Source organism: Musca autumnalis, unplaced genomic scaffold (genome assembly GCF_047663935.1).
Source record: "Musca autumnalis isolate F117 unplaced genomic scaffold, ASM4766393v1 scaffold_4, whole genome shotgun sequence".
In the NCBI taxonomy this organism is placed as follows: Eukaryota; Metazoa; Arthropoda; class Insecta; order Diptera; family Muscidae; genus Musca; species Musca autumnalis.
This window is the reverse complement of record NW_027411977.1, coordinates 38,301,251-38,322,949: the sequence shown is the minus strand read 5'-3', so window position 1 is coordinate 38,322,949 and position 21,699 is coordinate 38,301,251. Positions and strand designations below refer to the sequence as shown.

At 35.2% G+C, this 21,699-nt stretch overlaps 5 protein-coding genes and 1 pseudogene across 5 annotated transcripts; 2 read left to right on the top strand and 4 right to left on the bottom strand.

The window, feature by feature from the left end:
- Positions 1 to 2,923: 2,923 nt before the first annotated feature.
- LOC141402897 (uncharacterized) lies at positions 2,924 to 3,464 on the bottom strand. The gene is made up of 2 exons (XM_073985022.1): positions 3,390 to 3,464; positions 2,924 to 3,331 (listed from the first exon to the last, which is right to left on the bottom strand). Exons 1-2 carry the CDS (start codon positions 3,462 to 3,464, stop codon positions 2,924 to 2,926), a joined length of 483 nt encoding a protein of 160 aa, XP_073841123.1.
- Positions 3,465 to 4,002: 538 nt separating this feature from the next.
- LOC141401633 (uncharacterized) lies at positions 4,003 to 4,629 on the bottom strand. The gene is made up of 2 exons (XM_073981964.1): positions 4,540 to 4,629; positions 4,003 to 4,464 (listed from the first exon to the last, which is right to left on the bottom strand). Exons 1-2 carry the CDS (start codon positions 4,549 to 4,551, stop codon positions 4,003 to 4,005), a joined length of 474 nt encoding a protein of 157 aa, XP_073838065.1. The 5' UTR covers positions 4,552 to 4,629.
- Positions 4,630 to 9,109: 4,480 nt separating this feature from the next.
- On the bottom strand, positions 9,110 to 9,611 carry LOC141402896 (uncharacterized; annotated as a pseudogene).
- A 479-nt stretch (positions 9,612 to 10,090) lies between these two features.
- On the top strand, positions 10,091 to 10,631 carry LOC141402895 (uncharacterized). Its single transcript, XM_073985021.1, has 2 exons — positions 10,091 to 10,102; positions 10,176 to 10,631. The coding sequence occupies exons 1-2, from the start codon at positions 10,091 to 10,093 to the stop codon at positions 10,629 to 10,631; spliced, it is 468 nt and encodes a 155-aa protein (XP_073841122.1).
- A 4,900-nt stretch (positions 10,632 to 15,531) lies between these two features.
- On the bottom strand, positions 15,532 to 16,075 carry LOC141402894 (uncharacterized). The gene is made up of 2 exons (XM_073985020.1): positions 16,033 to 16,075; positions 15,532 to 15,957 (listed from the first exon to the last, which is right to left on the bottom strand). The coding sequence occupies exons 1-2, from the start codon at positions 16,042 to 16,044 to the stop codon at positions 15,532 to 15,534; spliced, it is 438 nt and encodes a 145-aa protein (XP_073841121.1). The 5' UTR covers positions 16,045 to 16,075.
- Positions 16,076 to 16,534: 459 nt separating this feature from the next.
- On the top strand, positions 16,535 to 17,098 carry LOC141402893 (uncharacterized). The gene is made up of 2 exons (XM_073985018.1): positions 16,535 to 16,546; positions 16,604 to 17,098. The coding sequence occupies exons 1-2, from the start codon at positions 16,535 to 16,537 to the stop codon at positions 17,096 to 17,098; spliced, it is 507 nt and encodes a 168-aa protein (XP_073841119.1).
- Positions 17,099 to 21,699: the final 4,601 nt, after the last annotated feature.

Genomic DNA, 21,699 nt, shown 5'->3' with positions numbered 1-21,699 from the left:
ATGGCTGAAATTTGGTATTTAGTCTCCTTTAGGCGTATAAAATTTTCCCCCAGAAATTTGTAGGTATAAATCCACGCCATCATATAGCCCCCATAGAACGGTGCCTTCCGAATTTCGGTATTTTGAAGGTTGTGGCCACATTAATCCACCGAAATGGCTGAAAGTTGTGGTGGAGGGTATAAAAAGTTCGGCCCGACCGAACTTAACGCTTTTCTTACTTGTTTTAATTTCAGAGACTGTACAGGGATGACCCCTGGTGAAAATATATATAAATATATTTTGTTGAATGTGCAATGGAAGTTGAGTCTCCCACCCGAGGTCCTTATTTGGGACCTAAAGGCGCGTCCATGTTATATCTGCAAAACTTCTGGACCGATTTTCATGTAATTTTCAGATGATGCACAGGGATGTCCCCTGGTGAAAATAAGCTATATATTTTGTTGAATTTCAGCGGAGCGGGGTTTGAGAATTAAATCGATAGACAATGGTTGTTATGTCTCCCATCCGAGGCATTTAATTGTGGCCTTACGATCCGACCATACTCACTTTTTTAAATATGATATATCTCCAAAACTTCCAAACCGATTTCCATGTCATTTTCAGATGCCGTAAAGGGATGACCCTTGGTTGAAATATGCTATATATTTTGTTAAATTTCTGAGGAACAGGTTATTCCCTATGCCCCAGTTTTCAAATGCGCTATATCACCAATATTTTTGAAAATTTAAATAAGCTGAAGCCAAGGTTTACCCTTTTAGAACACGCGACTCGTGATTGTATATTATACAAATTAAATACTTTTGGATAAAATGAAATGTTTTTGGACGTGACAAAAAATATTGGCCTTAAAAGATACTTTGCGAGGAAGCTGTGGCTATATTTTTGTTAAAAAACTGGTGAAAATGGGTTGAAGCCACCATGTCTTTTTTTGTTATCTCTCTATTTGCGAGTAAACCACACTTCTCTCGAGTTTCCTGTCAAAGTAAAAGCAGCAGCAAACTAAATAAGGATCATCTCAATAATGTATTACTTTTCAAAATTTCGTCCGCTTCTACTATTAAATGATGCTGATATTTTGAAGCCAGATTTACAGTGTTTTTTGAAATTTTCTTCTAATTTCATTCCGCAAACAGGTTTTTATAAAAACCATATATAGGATTGTAGTACTTGCGATTCTGAGTTATTTGATAGGAATATTGTGAATGTAGTCTGCACAGCTTCATAGAAATCTGCATCCAAATGCGAAAATTTTGTGCGAACATTTTTCTAAAAATCATATTTTTCGGTCCAATAAATCATTCCCCTAGAAAATCCATCTACTAAAACGCGAGTTACAAGAAATTCCAAAGTAGATAAATCGTCTAAAATTGTTTTTGAAAATATCGCGTATTTTATCGCGTTTTCTGCGGATCGTTTCCACTGCAATGAAAAAACTAGTGCAGCATCTTCGTTTTAGCGGAAACAGAGATTTGAAAACTTCACTGATAAGGAAGCTACATTAATTTTATCTCAAAATATAATGTGTGATGCTACATCCACGGTTCTTAATTGATCGCCTTGAAATAGATATATATCGATGTAGATTTTTATGATGAACACTGAAATCGGATGCGGACAAAAATTGTATGTACTTTGCGCAAATTAGCGATATTTTATAGGTTTTTTAATGCTAAGATGCAGCCGATGCTACATCTTAGAGTCCAAATTATATTTCGAAAAATATATACAACTTAATAGATATGGCCTTGCTGTACATGAAAATCACATGCGGACAAAATGATTTTGATAATTACGTGGTTTACACGTATTTTAAAATGCATATAAATTAAAATGTGTTATTTGACCTCTATTTCCATTTCAGAAGCTTTGAGATATAGCCTCATCAACCCAATTACCTTCCCTAATGGGAAAGCTTTAATATGAATGTCAATAAAGCAAAATCCGTCTATTTTATTGGGAGATTTAAGCAAAATGAAGGAAGTATTTCTACAGATTTTTACAATATTTTCTACTACAAAATGCATGTAAAAAATATTTTTTCAAACAAAAAATTATTTTTTTGACCAAAATATGGGCTTATTTTGGTTGTAAGATCAAAACTATAACACCAATCTGTACGATTGTAGTCTCATTTGAATCGCCGTGAAGTTTAGATCCACAACAAATTTTTATGTAATTTTATGGCCACGAAATTGGCCTTAATTTTGAAAAAAGTTGACTTATATGCAATAATTTATCAATTTTATGTACATTCCGCGAATTCTGTGTAACATTTTGCAGGTATTATACAATCTACTCGCTGAAGTCACTTCGAGATAACTTTTTTGTAACAGTGGTGCTCATTAAAATAATTAGCGTTTTTATAATATTTTCTTTCTTAAAAAGCGAAATAAAAGCGCCATAACTTTTGTCCGCAACAACCAAAAATTGGCTCGCGACCAGATTCGAACTGTCAATTTTTTTCTTAACCTACATATCAAAAATCGTTAATGTAGCGCGAAAAAAAATTTTCCCTTTTTTCTGAAATGGAATATGAAATAATTGACAATATTCCTGATATATGTAAAATTTACAAACGCTGGTTACATATTTTAGCTATAAGACTATATATAAGTTCGACCGGTTTGAGGTATTTGATGCACAAAACAACCTATATCTGTGCAATTTTGATGAAATTTGCAATGTGTGACGGAATTTAGTCTAGAAATTAATGTGACATATTATATCGAAATCGGTTCAGAGTTAGATATAGATCTCATATTTATTTTACATATTCACAGTGGCGTAGGGTATCATAAAGTCGGCCCGCCCAACTGCGATCATTTGCTTACTTGTTACTTGTCATTTCTGTGTACGTCCCTGCTTATCACACTTTCTTTCAAAATAATTAATATTTATTCAATAAATTTATATAGCTTATAAATTAATGTTTCATAATAGGATAAGAAACATCAAAATCTTGAATATGTGTGGACACAGGTGTGGCATAAACAATTGGAGTTGCTGCATAGGCATGATTGACAGGAGTAAAGCTATACGTGCGCACTACCGGTGCAGAAACCGTCTTAACTGCTGGAGCTGCGACTGTTTTTACTACTGGAACAGCTGCAGTATAAGTTGTGCGAACTAACTGTGTAGTTGCAGCAGCCTGTGGATGGACAGGAGAGGCATTCGCATCGCCAAGCTTGGTAAAACTCTGGTGAGTTATTGCAGAGGCAGCATTTGTATGTACAACCGATGTTGCAGTGTCTTGACCTATAGAATGGGTTTCAGTAACAATACCGGGAGCTGCAGCAACAGTAGCCAGAACTACAGATGTCACGAAATAAACCTATAAAAATGTATATTATTTAATGTTGTACTTATATTATTATTTCATAGCAACTTACAATTTTGAACATTTCAACACCTTGTCTGTAGTTTTTGGCAACAACTGATATGAAACTATTTGTTTTAGATGTCATGACTAGTCTTTTATATTATGGGCGGCAGCATTGGCCGCTTTGGAACAATGATTTGTGTGTTGAGATTTCTTTGAAAACCTTAAGTGGATTAAATTGCGCTCGTGTTATTTGTGTCATTAAATTATTTTTTTTCTTGAGCAGAGAGACTTTTATAAGTGGTCTTGTTTAAAACTGTTTTGTCATTGCCCATTTAATGGCTCGGTAATTATATGGCACTGATATTTATAGGTAGCCAACTAAATTAAGTTGTATTTTTAGGAAATATAAAATTGACGATGTAAACTTTTGATTGTATCTCAATACAAAATATTGAAATTATTCAAACATCTGTATATTTTAAGACACCTCCTGTAAAGTCCAAAAATTGCTAGCTGATTTATAGTTTCCTTTTCAGACCATCCCCATAATTTCTGAAATTTCCGCTATTGGGTCCATTTGACACCAAATAATAAAATAAAATATTTTTCTTTTTAAATTTTCAAAATTTATATTTTATTATAGAGGAAAAAACATAATACTCAATCGTTACAATCAACGCTTAGTGGTGGACAACATGGGTGACAGGGGCAGCATGGACAACAGGGACAGAGTGAACAACTGGGGCAACAACTGGAGTAACTACAGCAGCATTGGAGTGGATTTGGACATGAGACTGGTGGGATAAAGCATGGCCAACAACGGGAACAACTGGTGCAGCATGATAAGTGTGGACAACTGGAGCGGCAGCAACAGTCTTGACAACGGGGACAACAGGTTCAACAGTCTTGACAACGGAAACGGCAGGAGCAGCATGGACTGTGGTCTTGACAACTGGGGCAACAACAGGAGTTACAACAGCTTTGTTGTGGACACGGGTGAAACTTTGGTGGGACACAGCCGAAGGAGCAGTGTGGACAACAGAGCCAACCTTAGCCAAGACTGGTTCTTGGACAACGGTATGATGTTCGGTAACCAAACCAGGAGCGGCCAAAGCTACGGCTACACAAGCGAAGAAAGTAACCTAAAGAAAACAATAAACAATAACATTGAGCTGAGATGGAATCCAAAAATCAATCCAAAATCTCTTTACACTTACGAATTTGAACATTTTGATAGATGTGGTGTATTGATTAGTTGGTCTCGGCAGAAACTGATCAATTCTACAAGTTTCGCATGGCAATTTATACTTAATTTTGTGTGGTAAATTTTTAAAACAAACAAAAATAAAACAAGAACTTTGTTGACAAAAATATGTTGTTAGTGTAATTGAAAGACACCTAACCACCACCACCTACACTACTGATCTTGAACTTCGACAATTGATTATTTCTTGTTTTTTTCACCAATTGTTTTGCTACGCAATTGTTTCTTATTTATGTTTTGTTTGTCTGTCAAATCCAGTAGCCAGAACGAATGGTATATGAAAAGCAAGAAAAGAAACGGAAATCCACAAAACCAGAAATTATCGAAAAGTCATTGGACGCACACAATTTGGTTATTAATCTGATTTTCTAGGAAGTGATATGTAAAATTGACTTTGTATCAAATTTTTAAGAAAAAATTTAATGGCCTATCTTACGAATAATCATGGATTTTTAAGAATATTTTTCATGGCTCATCGTGGATTTTAAGGAATATTTTTTTCATGGACCATCTGACCAATAATCGAATATTTTTAAAATATATTTTTTCCAAGGCTCATCTTGATTTTTAAGAACATTTTTTCATAAACTGACCAATAATCGTAAATATTTCAAAATATTTTTTTCATTTACCATTTAACCAATAATAGTGGATTTTTAATAATATTTTTTCATGGCCTATCTGACCAATAAACGTGGATTTTAAATAATATTTTTTGCATGGACCATCTGAACAATAATAGTGGATTTTTAATAATATCTTTTTCACGGCCCATTTGACCAATTATCGTGGGTTTTTAGAATATTTTTTTTTCATAGTCCATCTGTCCAATAATCGTGGATTTTTAATAATATTTTCTTCATGGCCCATCTGACCAAAAATTTTTGATTTTAAAAATATTTGTTTTTGAACCATCTCACAATAATCGTGGATTTTTAATAATATTTTATTTTCATAGCCATCTGACCACAAATTATGGCTTTTTAAGTATATTTATTTTCATGGGCCATATGATCAATAATCGTGGATAATTAAGAACATTTTTATGGGCCATCTGTCCAATAATCGTGGATATTGAAGAACATTTTTTATGGACCAATAATCAAAGATTTTAAATAATATTTTTTTTTCATCGGTCATCTGACCAATAATCGCAGATTTATGAAAATATTTTTTCATGGCCCATCGGACCAATAAACGTGGATTTTAAAAATATTTTTCATTGCCCATCTGACCAATAATCGTGTATTTTTATAATATTTTTTCATGGCCATCTGACTAATATCACTGGATTTTCAGAAATATTTTTTGTGGCCTATCAGACTAATATTCGTGGATTTTTAGGAATATTTTTTCATTGGTCTTCTGAGCAATAATGGTGAATTTTTTATAATATTTTTTCAAGGCCCACCTGACCAAAAATTATGGATTTGTAGGAATATTTTTTTCATTGCCCATCTGACCAATAATAGTAGATTTTTAAGATTATTATTTCATGGCCCATCTGACCAAAAATTATGGATTTGTAGGGATATTTTTTTCATAATAATAGTGGATTTTTAATATCTTTTTTATGGCCCTTCTGACCAATAATCGTGGATGTTTAATAATATTTTTTTCGTGGCCCATCTGACCAAAATTTTTTGATTTTTAAGAATAATTTTTCTTTTTCATGAGCCAATTCACCAATAATCGTGGATTTATAATAAAATTTTTTCATTGAACATTTGGCCAATAATCCTAGAATTTTAATAATATTTTTTCATGGCCCATCAGACCAAAAATTATGAAAATTTAATAATATTTTTCCATAGCCCATCTGACGAATAATCGTGGATATTTGAGAATATTTTTTCATGGCCATCTGACCAATAATCATGGATTTCTTATTTTATTTTTATTTTTTCATTTTAAATAATATTTTTTCATGGACCATCTGACCAATAATCTTGGATTTTTAAAATTATTTTTTTCATAGCCCATCTGACCAATAATCGTGGATTTTTTTATAATATTTTTTTTTTCATGGCCCATAAGAATATTTTGTCATAGCCCATCTGACTAAATATTATAGATTTTTGGTAATATTCTGACCCATCTGACCAATAATCGTGGACTTTTAATAATATTTCTTCATTCCATCTGACCACAAATTATGGATTTATAAGAATATTTTTTTTTTCATGACCCATCTGATCAATAATCGTGCATTTTTAAGAATATTTATTTTTCATGGACCATCTGACCAATAATCGAAGAGTTATAAAAATTTATTTATGGCCCATCTGACGAAAAATCTTGGTTTTTGCAGAATATTTTTTCCGTGGCCCATCTGACCAAAAATTTTTGATTTTTAAGAATATTTCTTTCATGGATCATCTGACCACTAATCGTGGATTTTAAATAATATTTTTTATGGACCATCTGACCAATTATCGTGGATTATTAATAATAGTTTTTACATTGACCATCTGTCTAATAATCGTGGATTTTTAATAATATTTTTTTCATGGCCCATCTGATAATAATCGTGGATTTTTAAAAATATTTTTTTCATGGCCCATCTGATAATAATCATGAATTTTTAATAATATTTTTTTCATGGCCCATCTGACCAATAACACTGTGCAGCAGCATTTTTGGGGGGTGGAAAATTTTTTTTGGAGATGAAAGCCCTTGATGAGTATACTAAGAACCCAAAAGGAAATTTTCGCCATAGGTCCAGTTTCTGAGATATCGCGCGATGAAGTTTTTGATTTTTTCCCTATAATACTTGGGAAAATAGCTCCATATCTCTGATTGGCGTTGTTGTAGCTTCGTTTTGAGGTGACATGTCTTCAGTCAAATCGATTGGAGAATCTTTTTGTAGAACATTTCATTTTTCTAACTCAATGCCTTTCATGTCCTTTTCGTCCTTTATTTCTTGAACCGTAGTGAAAGTACCTCAAAATGAGATTTTTCAGCATCCAAATATTCTACAAAAATGTTGCTCAGAAGATTTTAGGTACGAATTTTAGGTACATGACAAAAAACCTAACGAAATTTGATCGCGCCATAACTCAGAAGTTTGACCTACGGCATAACTGTCCTTCCGGGTTCGTAATATTGTCTTCATCGACTTTCATCGCCAAAAAGAATTGTTCGCCCCCAGCCTTTGATCTCCATATTTGCGCGTACTGATATTTTTCCTTAAAAACGGTTTAAGAAAACGTTTTTTTTTGTTCTAGAACTGCAACTAACAAAGTTTTCATAAGCGAATTAATTTAATTTTATTGACAATTCTATAAGCTTTTTAATGGTATACATATAAGTTTAATCGGTTACTTAAAACCGGCTCAAAAATCGGTTTTTATGTTGGAATATCCGGTTCAAAAATTGAGATAACCGGATCCATCCTCCAAGAAAATTTGTTATTAACGTGTTCATCATTACAAGAGCTAATTGTGGTAAATATTTCAGAAGCACCCCAGACGTCTTCATAAGCAATAACCAATTGTTATGTCTACATCCCAATAAATAACCAATGACGAATATACAGAAAAACAAAACATAGTTTATTTCTGAACTAAAACCGATTAAATGTGAAAAAGGACAATGAAAACGGGACAAAATCGATTAGTCGTCAAAGAGAACCGTACCTAAAATCTTCTGAGCAACATTTTTGTAGAATATTTGGATGATGAAAAATCTCATTTTGAGGTACTTTCACTACGGTTCAAGAAATAAAGGGCGAAAAGGACATGAAAGGCATTGAGTTAGAAGAATGAAATGTTCTACAAAAAGATTCGCCAATCGATTTGACTGAAGACATGTCACCTCAAAACGAAGCTACAACAACGCCAATCAGAGATATGGAGCTATTTTCCCAAGTATTATAGGGAAAAAATCAAAAACTTCATCGCGCGATATCTCAGAAACTGGACCTATGGCAAAAATTTCCTTTTGGGTTCTTAGTATACTCATCAAGGGCTTTCATCTCCACAAGAAATTTTCCACCCCCCAGATTTGAGTTCCGTTTTGTGTCACAGTGTAATCGTAGATATTTAAGAATATTTTATCATGACCCATCTGACTAATAATCGTGGATTTTTAAGAATATTTTACATTGCCTATCTGACTTATATTTTAAGAATGTTTTGACATCTTTAATGGCCCATCTATCTAACCAAAAGCCGCGGATTGATGAGAATATTTTTATCATGGCTCATCTGACCAATATCACTGGATTTTCAAAAATATTTTTTTTGTGACCTATCAGACCAATATTCGTGGAATTTTAGGAATATTTTTCATTGGCCTTCTGAGCAATAATATTGAATTTTTGAAAAATATTTTTTAAAGCCACCTGAACAATATTCGTGAAATGGAAAATATTTTTGTTAATGCCGATCTGACCAATTATCCATTGGAACAATAATAATAATTTCTAAGAATGCTTCCAAACAAAAAAATTTAAGTAACAATAAAAGGACAATTTTATTTAAAACACAAAATTCGATCACAAACAATGAAACAATCAACGCTTAATGATGGACAACGTGGGCAACGGGTGCGGCATGAACAACGGGGACAGAGTGAACAACTGGGGCAACAACAGCAGCGTTGGAGTGGATTTGAACATGAGATTGGTGGGATACAGCATGACTAACCACGGGGACAGCAGGGACAACGGTCTTAACAACTGGAGCAGCAACCACAGTTTTTACTACAGGGACGACAGGTTCAACGGTCTTCACCACCGGAACAACTGGGGCAGCATGAACGGTAGTCTTAACGACAGGAGTAACGACTGGAGCCACAACAGCTTTGTTATGGACACGAGTGAAGCTCTGATGAGAGGTAGCTGAAGGAACCAACTTTAGCCAAGACTGATTCTTGAACAACGGTATGATGTTCGGCAACCAAACCAGGAGCAGCCAAAGCCACAGAGACACTAGCGAACAAGGCAACCTGAGAAAAATAATACAAATAAAGCCAGGATGCATAAACAAATTAAGTAAGGCCAAAACTTACAAATTTGAACATTTTGAAGATGTAAGAATAGTTTGTTATGTTCGGTCTGTAAAAACTCAAACGAAACTGTTAAATTCCTTTAATTGATTTCAATAATTTATACAAATTTTCCATCTCAAAAACACACATTTTATAAACTTTAACTTTATTGTTAACTTCTAGTTATACAGAGTACATTAAGCTAAAATTGCAATGACCACTCAATTGAAGTTGTGTTTCATTGTCCGTTTTGTTTTCAATTCTGGTTTGTACAACAACAAACATAACATCGTTATGTTTATTAGGCTTCCTAATTCTTAACACTAATATTAATGAATAACTCCACATTATCGACAATACTAACGGTAGCATAAAGTGTCGAAGTAAATAAAAGTTTCTTATTGTTATCAATTGCTGATCAAAAATTGCTATAAAATACTCTCTGTTAAATGAACAATTTATCAGTTTCCTTTTAGTTCTCACAGATCTAACACAACAACCAAACCACCAATATGTTTAAATTTGTAAGTTCAGCCTTCATCAAATTATTTTAATAACTCTTTTTTAAAAATGTACTTTATCCCTATGAATCTCCAGGTTGCCCTCCTTGCTTGCGTTTCTGTTGCATTGGCCGCTCCTGGTTTGTTGGCCGAACATCATACAGTGGTACAAGAACCCGTGTTGGCCAAAGTAGGTGCTGTGGTACACAGTGTTCCCTCAGCTACCTCTCATCAAAGTTTCACTCGTGTGTATAACAAAGCTGTTGTAGCTCCAGTTGTTACCCCAGTGGTTAAAACTACCATTCATGCTGCCCCAGTTGTTCCCGTAGTAAAGACCGTTGCACCTATCGTCCCCGTTGTAAAAACTGTAGTTGCTGCTCCAGTTGTTAAGACTGTCGTTCCTGCTGTCCCAGTTGTTAAGACTGTTGCTCCAGTTGTACCCGTGGTTGGCCATGCTGTATCCCACCAATCTCATGTTCAAATTCACTCCAACGCTGCTGTTGTTACCCCCGTAGTTCATTCAGTGCCCGTTACCCATGTTTTCCATCATTAAATGTTGTATTATTGTTAACGTTTTTAATAAAAATTAATTTTAAAATTGCAAAAAAAAAAAAAAAATTATAACTGGTTTTAAATTATATAGAATTTGTTAATAACAAATTTAGCCAATATGATCAAATACTTTAGCATAAACAATTTAGCACAATGTAGCACTGCTTAGTTTTCCGACTTGAAAAGAAATGAAAGGCTTATTGATGAAAGTTTTCCTATTAAGAACTAGGGATCCACGGTGGTGCAGCGTCCGCCTTGCATTCAGATGGTCTGCGGTTCAATCCCTGACCAGTAGTGAAATGCTGTTACTCATTTTTTGAGTTACCGACAAAAATCGGTAAAATTAAAATGCAAAATTACGAATGACAAGTATCAATAAAAGTTGACAACATTATTGCCAGCGGTATCAGTTAGCGACAGCTTTATTTTGGTTGTTAACTTACCTACAAATTTTGTTAATTACCAAAATTATGAGCATTTTATTTTTACCAATGTTTGACGGTAAATCAAAAAAAATTGAATATCAAAACTTTCCGCCGTGGCAAATCCCTTCAGTATAATGTAGACGACATTTTCCGAGTATTTCAGCCATGATACACTTCTCTACAAATAGTGTAGTAAGACACGGCGGTGTTCGGACATGGTCATAAAAAGTAGGTCCCATATCACTGATTCAATGTGAATCGGCATGCACTCATTGATAGGAGAGAAGTCCTCCTTATTCCTTCGGGGATGTTGTGGGAATATAATATGTAGATTTGTTTGGAAAGAAAATACAAAAACAAGTAAAAAAGTATCAGTCGGCTTAGCCGACCGAGATATACCCTCAGCCTATGTGAATTGAAAGTTTTTGGACATTTGAACTTGCCGAAAAAAATGTTGATTAGGATTAAAGTTCAAAAATATTTCGGAGGACGTACATAACGGAATGGGTCGACATAGTCCATTATGGAAGTGGATCTTATTTTAGGAGTCATATCTTTTCGATAGATATCGCGCCCACTAGTCATTTCAGTGGGTCATCGTATAATATTGGACCAGTATGCCAGGAAGCATGGACATGTCCACGGATAACATAATATCACCACAACAAACAGTATCGGTATACATTTCCAAAGGATCTTTGAACAGACCCTAAATTGCACTTAGAAAAAATGTTGAACTTTTGTGGGGGAGGCACCCTAAGGAGAGGACCAATATGGGATATTTTAGAAGTTAAACTAAATTTGGGCAAAATATTAGGAGATCCAAAGTTTGGTCCAAATTGGTTGCCCGTTAAAGAGATATCGTGCATAAAATTTTAGAGACATTTTTTAGATATTGTGGGGAAGTACCAGAAGTTGTGGACCGGTATTGCCCATCTTCGAACTGAAACTAAGTTTGGACAAAATATGATGTTCCAAATTTTGGACCAGATTGGTTGAACAGTTAGAGAGTTATCGTGCTCTCCAGCCATTACATATGGTGCCATAGGGGTTTTTTGCACCTTTCGGGTTATTTTCTCAAGAAGTATGGACTTGCCCCCGAAGAAACTTTTACCGTCGTAATTGAGGCAGCGAATGCAAGTTGCTTCAACAAAAATCAAAGTGATTCGATTAAACTGAACTTATCCGAAATTTTTTGTGGAAAGTCCCCAAGAAGTAGACAAATATAGTCCATATTCCAACCTGATCTATAACTGGTAGTTATATTAGGATGTTTAAAATATGGAACAAATCGGTCACTCCCTTCAAGTGTTATCGTGCGAACAATTTTTCCGGACATTTTTGAACTTTTGTGGGGGAGGTGGGGGAGGTACATGAAGGTGTGGAACGATATGTCTTTTCTTCGAACTTAAACTATGTTGGGACAAAATATTACGAAAGCCAAATTTTGGACCGATTCCGCAGATCCCTTCGAGTGTTATCTTGACACACGGTGTCATATTTTTATTGCACATTTCGGGCTATTTTCTCAGAAAGTATGGACTTGCCCCTGATGAAGCTTGTACCGTCGTATGGGGGGCAGTGAACTCAAGCTGTTACAACAAAAATCAAAGAGATTCGAGAGCTGGTCCTAAACTTAACTATTCCGAAATTTTGTGTGGGAGGTACCCGAAGGAGAGTTATCGAGTTATCGTGCGCACAAATATTCCGAACATTTTTGAACTTTTGTGGGGGAGGTACCGGAATGAGTGGACCGATATAACCCATCTTCGAACTTAAACTAAGTTTGGACAAAATATTACAAAAGCCAAATTTTGGACCGAATCGGTTAGTCCGTTCGAGAGTTATCGTGCGCTCCAGCCAGACAGACGGACGGGCATGGTTAAATCAACTCCAAATTGTCTGAAACGGATTTCGTCCAAACATACTTGGGGTATAAAACCATTATTTCCATGAGGCACATTTTGCTCGTATGAAAGTGTATATAACCTCGTTAGCATAAATGCAGAGGGTATAAAAAATCATCAAAGTAAAGGCAATAATTGGGAAGAGTCCGATCTCTTGAAATCTCATCGTGTTTGAAATCTGAGAAAATGCCAACAACATTGATTAATTGAAAGAGGAAATTCCCTCACTATTATATTAATGTTTTTTGACGGACGGGAAGCGGACACACATTCCTGATCGATCAGGCCTTTGAGATATTTATTTAAGTTCTAGAACTATAATGACGATCTAGTATCAGATAAGCCAGGAATATATTTTAAAATTGCATGATTATTGGTAAGATGGGTCAAAAAAACTTTGTCAAAAGTGACTTTAACTGATATTCCTGAAAACACTTTTATTGGTGATAAGGGCCTATAACCCACTTAGCGCCATGAACTTTATTTATTTATTTAACATTTATATATTTACATATTTATAATTATGTTATAAATATGTATATTTTATATATTTATTGGCCTTGGAGGCTTTTGTATTATTACATGGATTAAATAAATAAATAAATTATATTTATATCACATAGTTATGTTTACAAATTACAAAAATCGATTTTTTTAAATTGCTTAGGTTTTAGACCAAATGAGTTGAAATGCATAAGCCAAATAAAATAGTACAATACTATACAGACAATCCTATAACAAAATGCAGAAAAAAAGACAGAAATTATGCGAAAGACCACGAGTTTTACATCAACCCTTTTTTGTGACGTATAAGTGGTTTAATTTATATGGTGTTTAAAAATAATTAATCAAAATCTATATTTATTTGTCAGGGAAATCTTTAAGAAAATCTTAAAATCCACATACAGTAGTCAAAACTACTCGGAAAATCCCTTCAGACAAATGGAGGTTAAAAAATATATTATATTTCAATACAGTAAAAAAATCAGAAAATTCACAATTAGTGGTCAAATTGCATTTCCAAAAATATTCTTAAACAAGTGAAAAAAGTATCAGTCGACCTTGGCGACAGAGTTATACCCAGCCCATGTGAATTGGAACTTTCATCTATTGGCAAAATCGAATACCGGCTATGCAACCAAAATCCTTTTTTCCCAATAATTATGTATTAGGGGGTTTCCAGATATTGTGATCCTTTTTGAACGTCTGAACTCGCCGACAAAAATATATATTTGGATTAAAGCTCAAAAGTATTGCGGATGAGGATCTTATATTGGTAGTAATGTCTTTTCGATAGATAAAGCGTCCTCTTTTTTACCGCTATATCAGGAAGCATGGGCTTGCCCACGAAAACTGTAGTATTACTGTAAACATTTCCAAAGAATCTTCGAACAGACTCTAAAGAGAACTTAAAGAATGGGAGGTACCCTAAGGAGAAGGCCGATATGGGTCATTTTCGAAGTTAAACTAAATTTGAAGATAATTTCAAGATCGTCGCGTGTATCATTTTTGTTAATTTTGTTGGACTTTTGAGAGGAAGAAACAGGAATGGGTGGGCCGAAATAGCCATTCTTCAAACTAAAACTAAGTTTGGACAAAATGTTACGGAAATCAAATTTTGAATCGAATCAGCTTATCTGTTCGAGAGGGCCACTACACATGATGCTGTAAAGCTTTTTAAGCTTTCGACCATTTTCTCAGGAAATATGAACTTGCCCCTGAAAAAACTTGTATTTTCTCACGAAAAAACTTATACCTGAAAAAACTTATTCCGCCGTAATGGAGCAACGAATACAAGTTGTTACAACAAAAATCAAAGCAATTTGAGAGGAGGGCTTAAACTGAACTTATCCCAATTTTGTGCGGGAAGTACCCGAAGGTGTGGACCGATAAAGTCCATATTGTAGAAACTTCACGATGTGCAAAGTATGGACGAAATCGGCTTCTCCCTTCAAGAGTTTTCGTGCGCACAATTTTTCCGAACATTTTTGAACTTTTGAAGGGGAGGTACCCGAGGGAGTGGACCGATATGGCCCATCTTTAACATAAACTAAGCTTGGATAAAATATTACAAAAGCCAAACTTTGCACCAAATCGGTTAATCCGACAGGCGGACGGACAGGGCTAAATTGACTCCAAATTCTCGGATTTCGTCCAAACATACTTGGGATGAGGCACATTTTGCACACATGAACGTGTATATACCCTCGTTAGCATAAATGCTGAGGGTAAAAACCCACGATTTTCGTACAGGTTAGTTATGAGAAAACATTATTTAAAATCAACGATTATTGGTTATAAGACTTTGAAGAATATCCAAAATATTATTAGTTACTATGTAAAAAAAATATTATTAATATGTAAATAAAATATCCACGATTATATGTCGTGTGCCTGGGGCGATAAAAAAATCACCTTTAATAAAAAAGAGTACACAGTTGTTTATAAAACATTCAAACAAATCTATAAAAGAAACGAGAAAATTAGTAACAAATGTAAATTTCGTATACTTTTTCGATGGACTATTTTATTTAAAGCATAACATTCGGCTATAACAACAATTCAACATTTAATGATGGATGACATGGGTGACAGGGGCAGCATGCACAACGGGGACTGAATGAACGACGGGGGTAACAACAGCAGCATTGGAGTGGATTTGAACATGAGATTGATGGGACACGGCATGACCAACAACGGGAACAACTGTCTTAACAACTGGGACAGCAGGGACAACAGTCTTGACAACAGGAGCAGCTACCACAGTTTTTACTACTGGGGCAGCATGAATAGTGGTCTTAACGACGGGTGTAACAACAGGAGCTACAACAGCTGTGTTATGGACACGAGTAAAGCTCTGATGTGAGGTAGCAGAAGGAACGCTGTGTACAACAGCACCAACTTTAGTCAAGACGGGTTCTTGAACCACGGTATGATGTTCGGCAATCAAACCAGGAGCAGCCAAGGCAACAGACACGCAAGCAAGGATGGCGACCTGAAGAACAAATTAAGTACATTTAAAAAAGGAGTTATTAAAATAATACAAGTATGTATGTAGGACAGAACTTACAAATTTGAACATTTTGGCGGTTAGGTTGTAATATTAGATGTGCAAGAGCTAAAACGAAACTGATAACGTTTTCGCTGAGCGGAGAATATTTTATAGCAATTCGTGTTCAGCAATTGACAAAGTTAAGAAACTTCTATTTACTTCGACACTTTATGCTGCCGTTGTGATTGCCAATAATGTGGAACTATTCATTGAACGAAGGGAATGAAACTTAAGAATTAAAAAGCCTAATCATAACATCGCTTGCTGTTGTTGTTATAAAAAACCAGAATTGAAAACAAAAATACCAATGCCACCACACAACTTTAATTGAATGGCCATTGCAAAGTTAGCTTAATGTACTCTGTATAACTAGAAGTTACCAATAAAGTTCAAGTTCATAAAATGTGTGAGTTTTGAGATGGAAAATTTGTATAAATTATTGAAATCAATTAAAGGAAGTTAACAGTTTCGTTTGAGTTTTTACAGACCTAACATAACAAACTTTTCTAAAATCTCCAAAATGTTCAAATTTGTAAGTTCTGACCTTAGTTAATTTGTTTAGGAAGTATTTTAGTATTATTTTTCTCAGGTTGCTCTGTTGGCTTGTGTCTCTGTGGCTTTGGCTGCTCCTGGTTTGGTTGCCGAACATCATACCGTTGTTCAAGAACCCGTCTTGGCTAAAGTTGGTGCCGTGGTGCACAGTGTTCCTTCAGCTACCTCTCATCAGAGTTTCACTCGTGTCCATAACAAAGCTGTTGTAGCTCCAGTCGTTACTCCCGTCGTTAAGACTACCGTTCATGCTGCCCCAGTTGTTCCAGTGGTGAAGACTGTTGAACCTGTCGTTCCTGTTGTAAAAACTGTAGTTGCTGCTCCAGTTGTTAAGACCGTTGTCCCTGCTATCCCAGTTGTTAAGACTGTTGTCCCTGCTGTCCCCTTTGTTAAGACTGTTGTTCCTGTTGTTGGTCATGCTGTATCCCACCAATCTCATGTTCAAATCCACTCCAACGCTGCTGTTGTTACTCCAGTTGTTCACTCAGTCCCCGTTGTTCATGCCGCTCCCGTTACCCATGTTGTCCATCATTAAGTAATGTTTCATTTATTGTTTGAAATCGAATTTTATGTTTTAAATAAAATTGTTCTTTTATGTTATTTTAAATAAGGTTGATTTACTTGCTTGAGTTGAAGGTTGTTTTCTCAGAATTTTCATTAGCTTAAGTCAATATTCTTGGTATGATTTTTCTTTAAATCCGGAACCATAAGTGAAATGAGATATGAACAAATATATCCTTAAAATCCAGGACTATAAAAAATGTTCATACACATCTAGGTAAATGGGTCATGAACAAATATTCAGTACTCTTTTGATATATATTATGATGGGGTACAGTACGCAAGTTTGATCGGATCATCACGAAATTTTGGTTGTTGATGGGGGTCCCGGAGAAGAAGAAGCCTTTTGAGTTTGGTGATAGTCGGATAATATTCAAGGATCGCAATAGGAAAAAAAAACGAGTGTGGAGAAAATTCAACGTTTTATTCTTATGCGAATATCTCGTTTTTTCAAAATAGTCTGGCTTAATCCCATTGTTGTTGTTTTAATATTTTAAAACAACTATTTTATTAGTGGAAAAGATTTGGCATTGTTCGCCAAGGGGTAAGGCAGGGAATACTATAGTTTCGATCCACGCCACTGGATCTCATCAGTTCCCTTGTTTCTTGTTTGTGGATATTCTCCACCGAAGTTATTTTTCAATAACTTCTTCAACAAGAAACTTTTTATACCCAAACATCAATCGTCAGCTCGAAGTATAAAGGTAAGCAAAGAAAAAAGTTCAATGAGAAGTTTTTCCTTGGCAACCTCATACAACTCCGACGAAAGTGTCTGCGAAAACAATTCAAACCTCTTCCACTTGTGTGTGTCGTCGAATTTCGACAAATGCACACATCAAAATTTGGTTGGTCTGCTTTACAGCAAAAACAACACACGTCGTGCCAGTGTCTTCAATTTGAAGCATTGTGGCGTTTTTTTATTGGGACACCGTTTGCAATTTTGTTTTTTCAAAATAGTCTGGCTTAATCCCATTGTTGTTGTTTTAATATTTTAAAACAACTATTTTATTAGTGGAAAAGATTTGGCATTGTTCGCCAAGGGGTAAGGCAGGGAATACTATAGTTTCGATCCACGCCACTGGATCTCATCAGTTCCCTTGTTTCTTGTTTGTGGATATTCTCCACCGAAGTTATTTTTCAATAACTTCTTCAACAAGAAACTTTTTATACCCAAACATCAATCGTCAGCTCGAAGTATAAAGGTAAGCAAAGAAAAAAGTTCAATGAGAAGTTTTTCCTTGGCAACCTCATACAACTCCGACGAAAGTGTCTGCGAAAACAATTCAAACCTCTTCCACTTGTGTGTGTCTTCGAATTTCGACAAGACACTGGCACGACGTGTGTTGTTTTTGCTGTAAAGCAGACCAACCAAATTTTGGTGTGTGCATTTGTCGAAATTCGACGACACACACAAGTGGAAGAGGTTTGAATTGTTTTCGCAGACACTTTCGTCGGAGTTGTATGAGGTTGCCAAGGAAAAACTTCTCATTGAACTTTTTTCTTTGCTTACCTTTATACTTCGAGCTGACGATTGATGTTTGGGTATAAAAAGTTTCTTGTTGAAGAAGTTATTGAAAAATAACTTCGGTGGAGAATATCCACAAACAAGAAACAAGGGAACTGATGAGATCCAGTGGCGGGGATCGAAACTATAGTATTCCCTGCCTTACCCCTTGGCGAACAATGCCAAATCTTTTCCACTAATAAAATAGTTGTTTTAAAATATTAAAACAACAACAATGGGATTAAGCCAGACTATTTTGAAAAAACAAAATTGCAAACGCTATCCCAATAAAAAAAAAACGCCACAATGCTTCAAATTGAAGACACTGGCGAATATCTCTTTTTCTAATAGAAGTATTCCAAAAAAACCGGTCAATGGAAGAAGAAAATGTCTCCTTTACATTGATGCAAAGTAGATTGGCGCAGGTGGTCAAACGACGGAGATGTCGCAAGTGTAATTAATACATTCCATTTTTCAATATTTCCATAATCTCACAACAGATGACAATTAAGTCGGACCAGCGCGAAATATTGGGAGTTGATGCGGATACCACAGAGAAAGTAGCATATTGCTTTTGATGATGGCCGGATAATATTCAGGGATCGAAAAGGGCAAAATGCGGAACTATAAGTGGAATGAGATACGATTTTTAAGAATATTTACTCATTGCCTATCTGACCAGTTATCGTGGATTTTGAAGGATATTTATATTTTCATGGTCCATCTGACCAATAATCGTGGATTTTTTATTTTTATTTTTATACCCTCCACCATAGTATGGAGGGTATATTAAGTTTGTTTTTCCGTTTGTAACGCATTGAAATACTCATTTGCGACCCTATAAAGTATATATATTCTTGATCAGGGTAAAATTCTGAGTCGATTGGTGCACGTCCGTCCGTCCGTCCGTCTGTGGTAATCACTCTAGCATCCACAAAAATGGAGATAGGACGCTGAAATTTTGGGAAAATGCGTCTTTTGTTTGCAGGCAGGTCAAGTTCGATGATGGGCTATATCGGTCCACGTTTTGGTATAGCCCCCATATAACGGTACCCCCCGATTTACGGTATTTTGACGTTTTTAGCTACATTTTTACACCGATTTAGCTATAATTTGACATTTAGGGTTCTGAAGTATCAATAAACTTATATAACAAAAGTTGTGGACATAGGTCCACGTTTTGGTATAGCCCCCATATAACGGTACCTCCCGATATACGGTATTTTGACGTTTTCAGCTACATTATCAGACCGATGTAGCTATAATTTGACATTTAGGGTTCTTAAATGTTAATAAATCTATATATTAGAAGTTGTGGACATAGGTCCACGTTTTGGTATAGCCCCCATATAACGGTACCCCCCGATTTACGGTATTTTGACGTTTTTAGCTACATTTTCAGACCGATTTGGCTATAATTTGAAATTTAGGGTTCTTAAGTGTCAGTAAACATATATAACAAAACTTGTGGACATAGGTCCACGCTTTGGTATAGCCCCCATATAACGGTACCCCCCGATTTGCGGTATTTTGACGTTTTTAGCTACATTTTTACACCGATTTAGCTATAATTTGACATTTAGGGTTCTGAAGTATCAATAAACTTATATAACAAAAGTTGTGGACATAGGTCCACGTTTTGGTATAGCCCCCATATAACGGTACCTCCCGAATTACGGTATTTTGACGTTTTTAGCTACATTTTCAGACCGATGTAGCTATTATTTGACATTTAGGGTTCCTAAATGTCAATAAACTTATATAACGAAAGTTGTGGACATAGGTCCACGTTTTGGTTTAGCCCCCATATAACGGTACCCCCCGATTTACGGTATTTTGACGGTTTTAGGTAAATTTTCAGACCGATTTAGCTATAATTTGACATTTACGGTTCTTAAGTATCAATTAACTTATATAACAAAAGTTGTGGTCATAGGTCCACGTTTTGGTATAGCCCCCATATAACGGTACCCCCCGATTTACGGTATTTTGACGTTTTTAGCTACATTTTCAGACCGATGAAGCTATAATTTGACATTTGAAGTTCTTAAATGTCAATAAACTTATGTGACAAAACTTGTGGACATAGGTCTACGTTTTGGTATAGTCCCCATATAACGGTACCCCCCGATTTACGGTATTTTGACGTTTTTAGCTACATTTTCAGACGGATATAGCTATAATGTGACATTTAGGGTTCTTAAGTGTAACTAAACTTATATAACAAAAGTTGGGGACCTAGGTCCACGTTTTGGTATAGCCCCCATATAACAGTACCCCCGATTTATGGCATGTTGACGTTTTTATCTACATTTTCAGACCGATTTAGCTATCAATTGACATTTAGGGTTCTTAAATGTCAATAAACTTATATAACTAGTGGACATAGGTTCATGTTTTGGAATAGGCCCCATATAACGTTACCGCCCGATTTCAGGTATTTTGAGAATTATACCAACAAGTTTTAACCGAATTATCTGTAATTTGAACATTTGACATTTGAAATTCTTAGTGGTCACCACACCTCTCCACCAAAAATTGTCAAGAAAGCCCCCATATAACGGTACCTCCCGATTTTCAGTAATTTGATAATTTTAGCTACAATATTAAACCGAAGTAGCAGTAATTTGACATTTGAAGTTCTTAGTGGTCACAACACCTCTCTATCAAAAATTGTCAACATAGGTCCATGTTCGGATATAGCTCCCATGTAACGGTACCTCCCAATTTTCAGTAATTTGGCAATTTTAGCTACAATTTTTAACAGAACTAACTGTAATTTGACATTTGAAGGTTGTAGTGGTCACCACACATCTGCATCAACAATTTTCAACATAGCCCCAATATAACGATACTTCCCGATTTTTGGTACTTTGAGGATTTTACTTTAAATGTTTAACCGAACGTAGGTCCATGTTTTTGTGTAGCCCCAAAACAAACCTCCCGATTTTCCGTACCTTAGCTTTATTTTTTGGACGAACTTTCTGTAATGTTAAATTTAAAAGTCAACAAAAATTCTGCAACAAAAATTGTTCATTTAAGTTCATATTTTCGTATAGCCCAGATACCTC

Excerpts from the sequence above, each read along its gene's own strand:
- LOC141402897 (XM_073985022.1), bottom strand. The coding sequence starts at position 3,464 with ATGACATCTAAAACAAATAGTTTCATATCAGTTGTTGCCAAAAACTAC. Across the intron at positions 3,332-3,389 it reads GTGTTGAAATGTTCAAAATT|GTTTATTTCGTGACATCTGT; the intron begins GTAAGTTGCTAT and ends ACATTTTTATAG.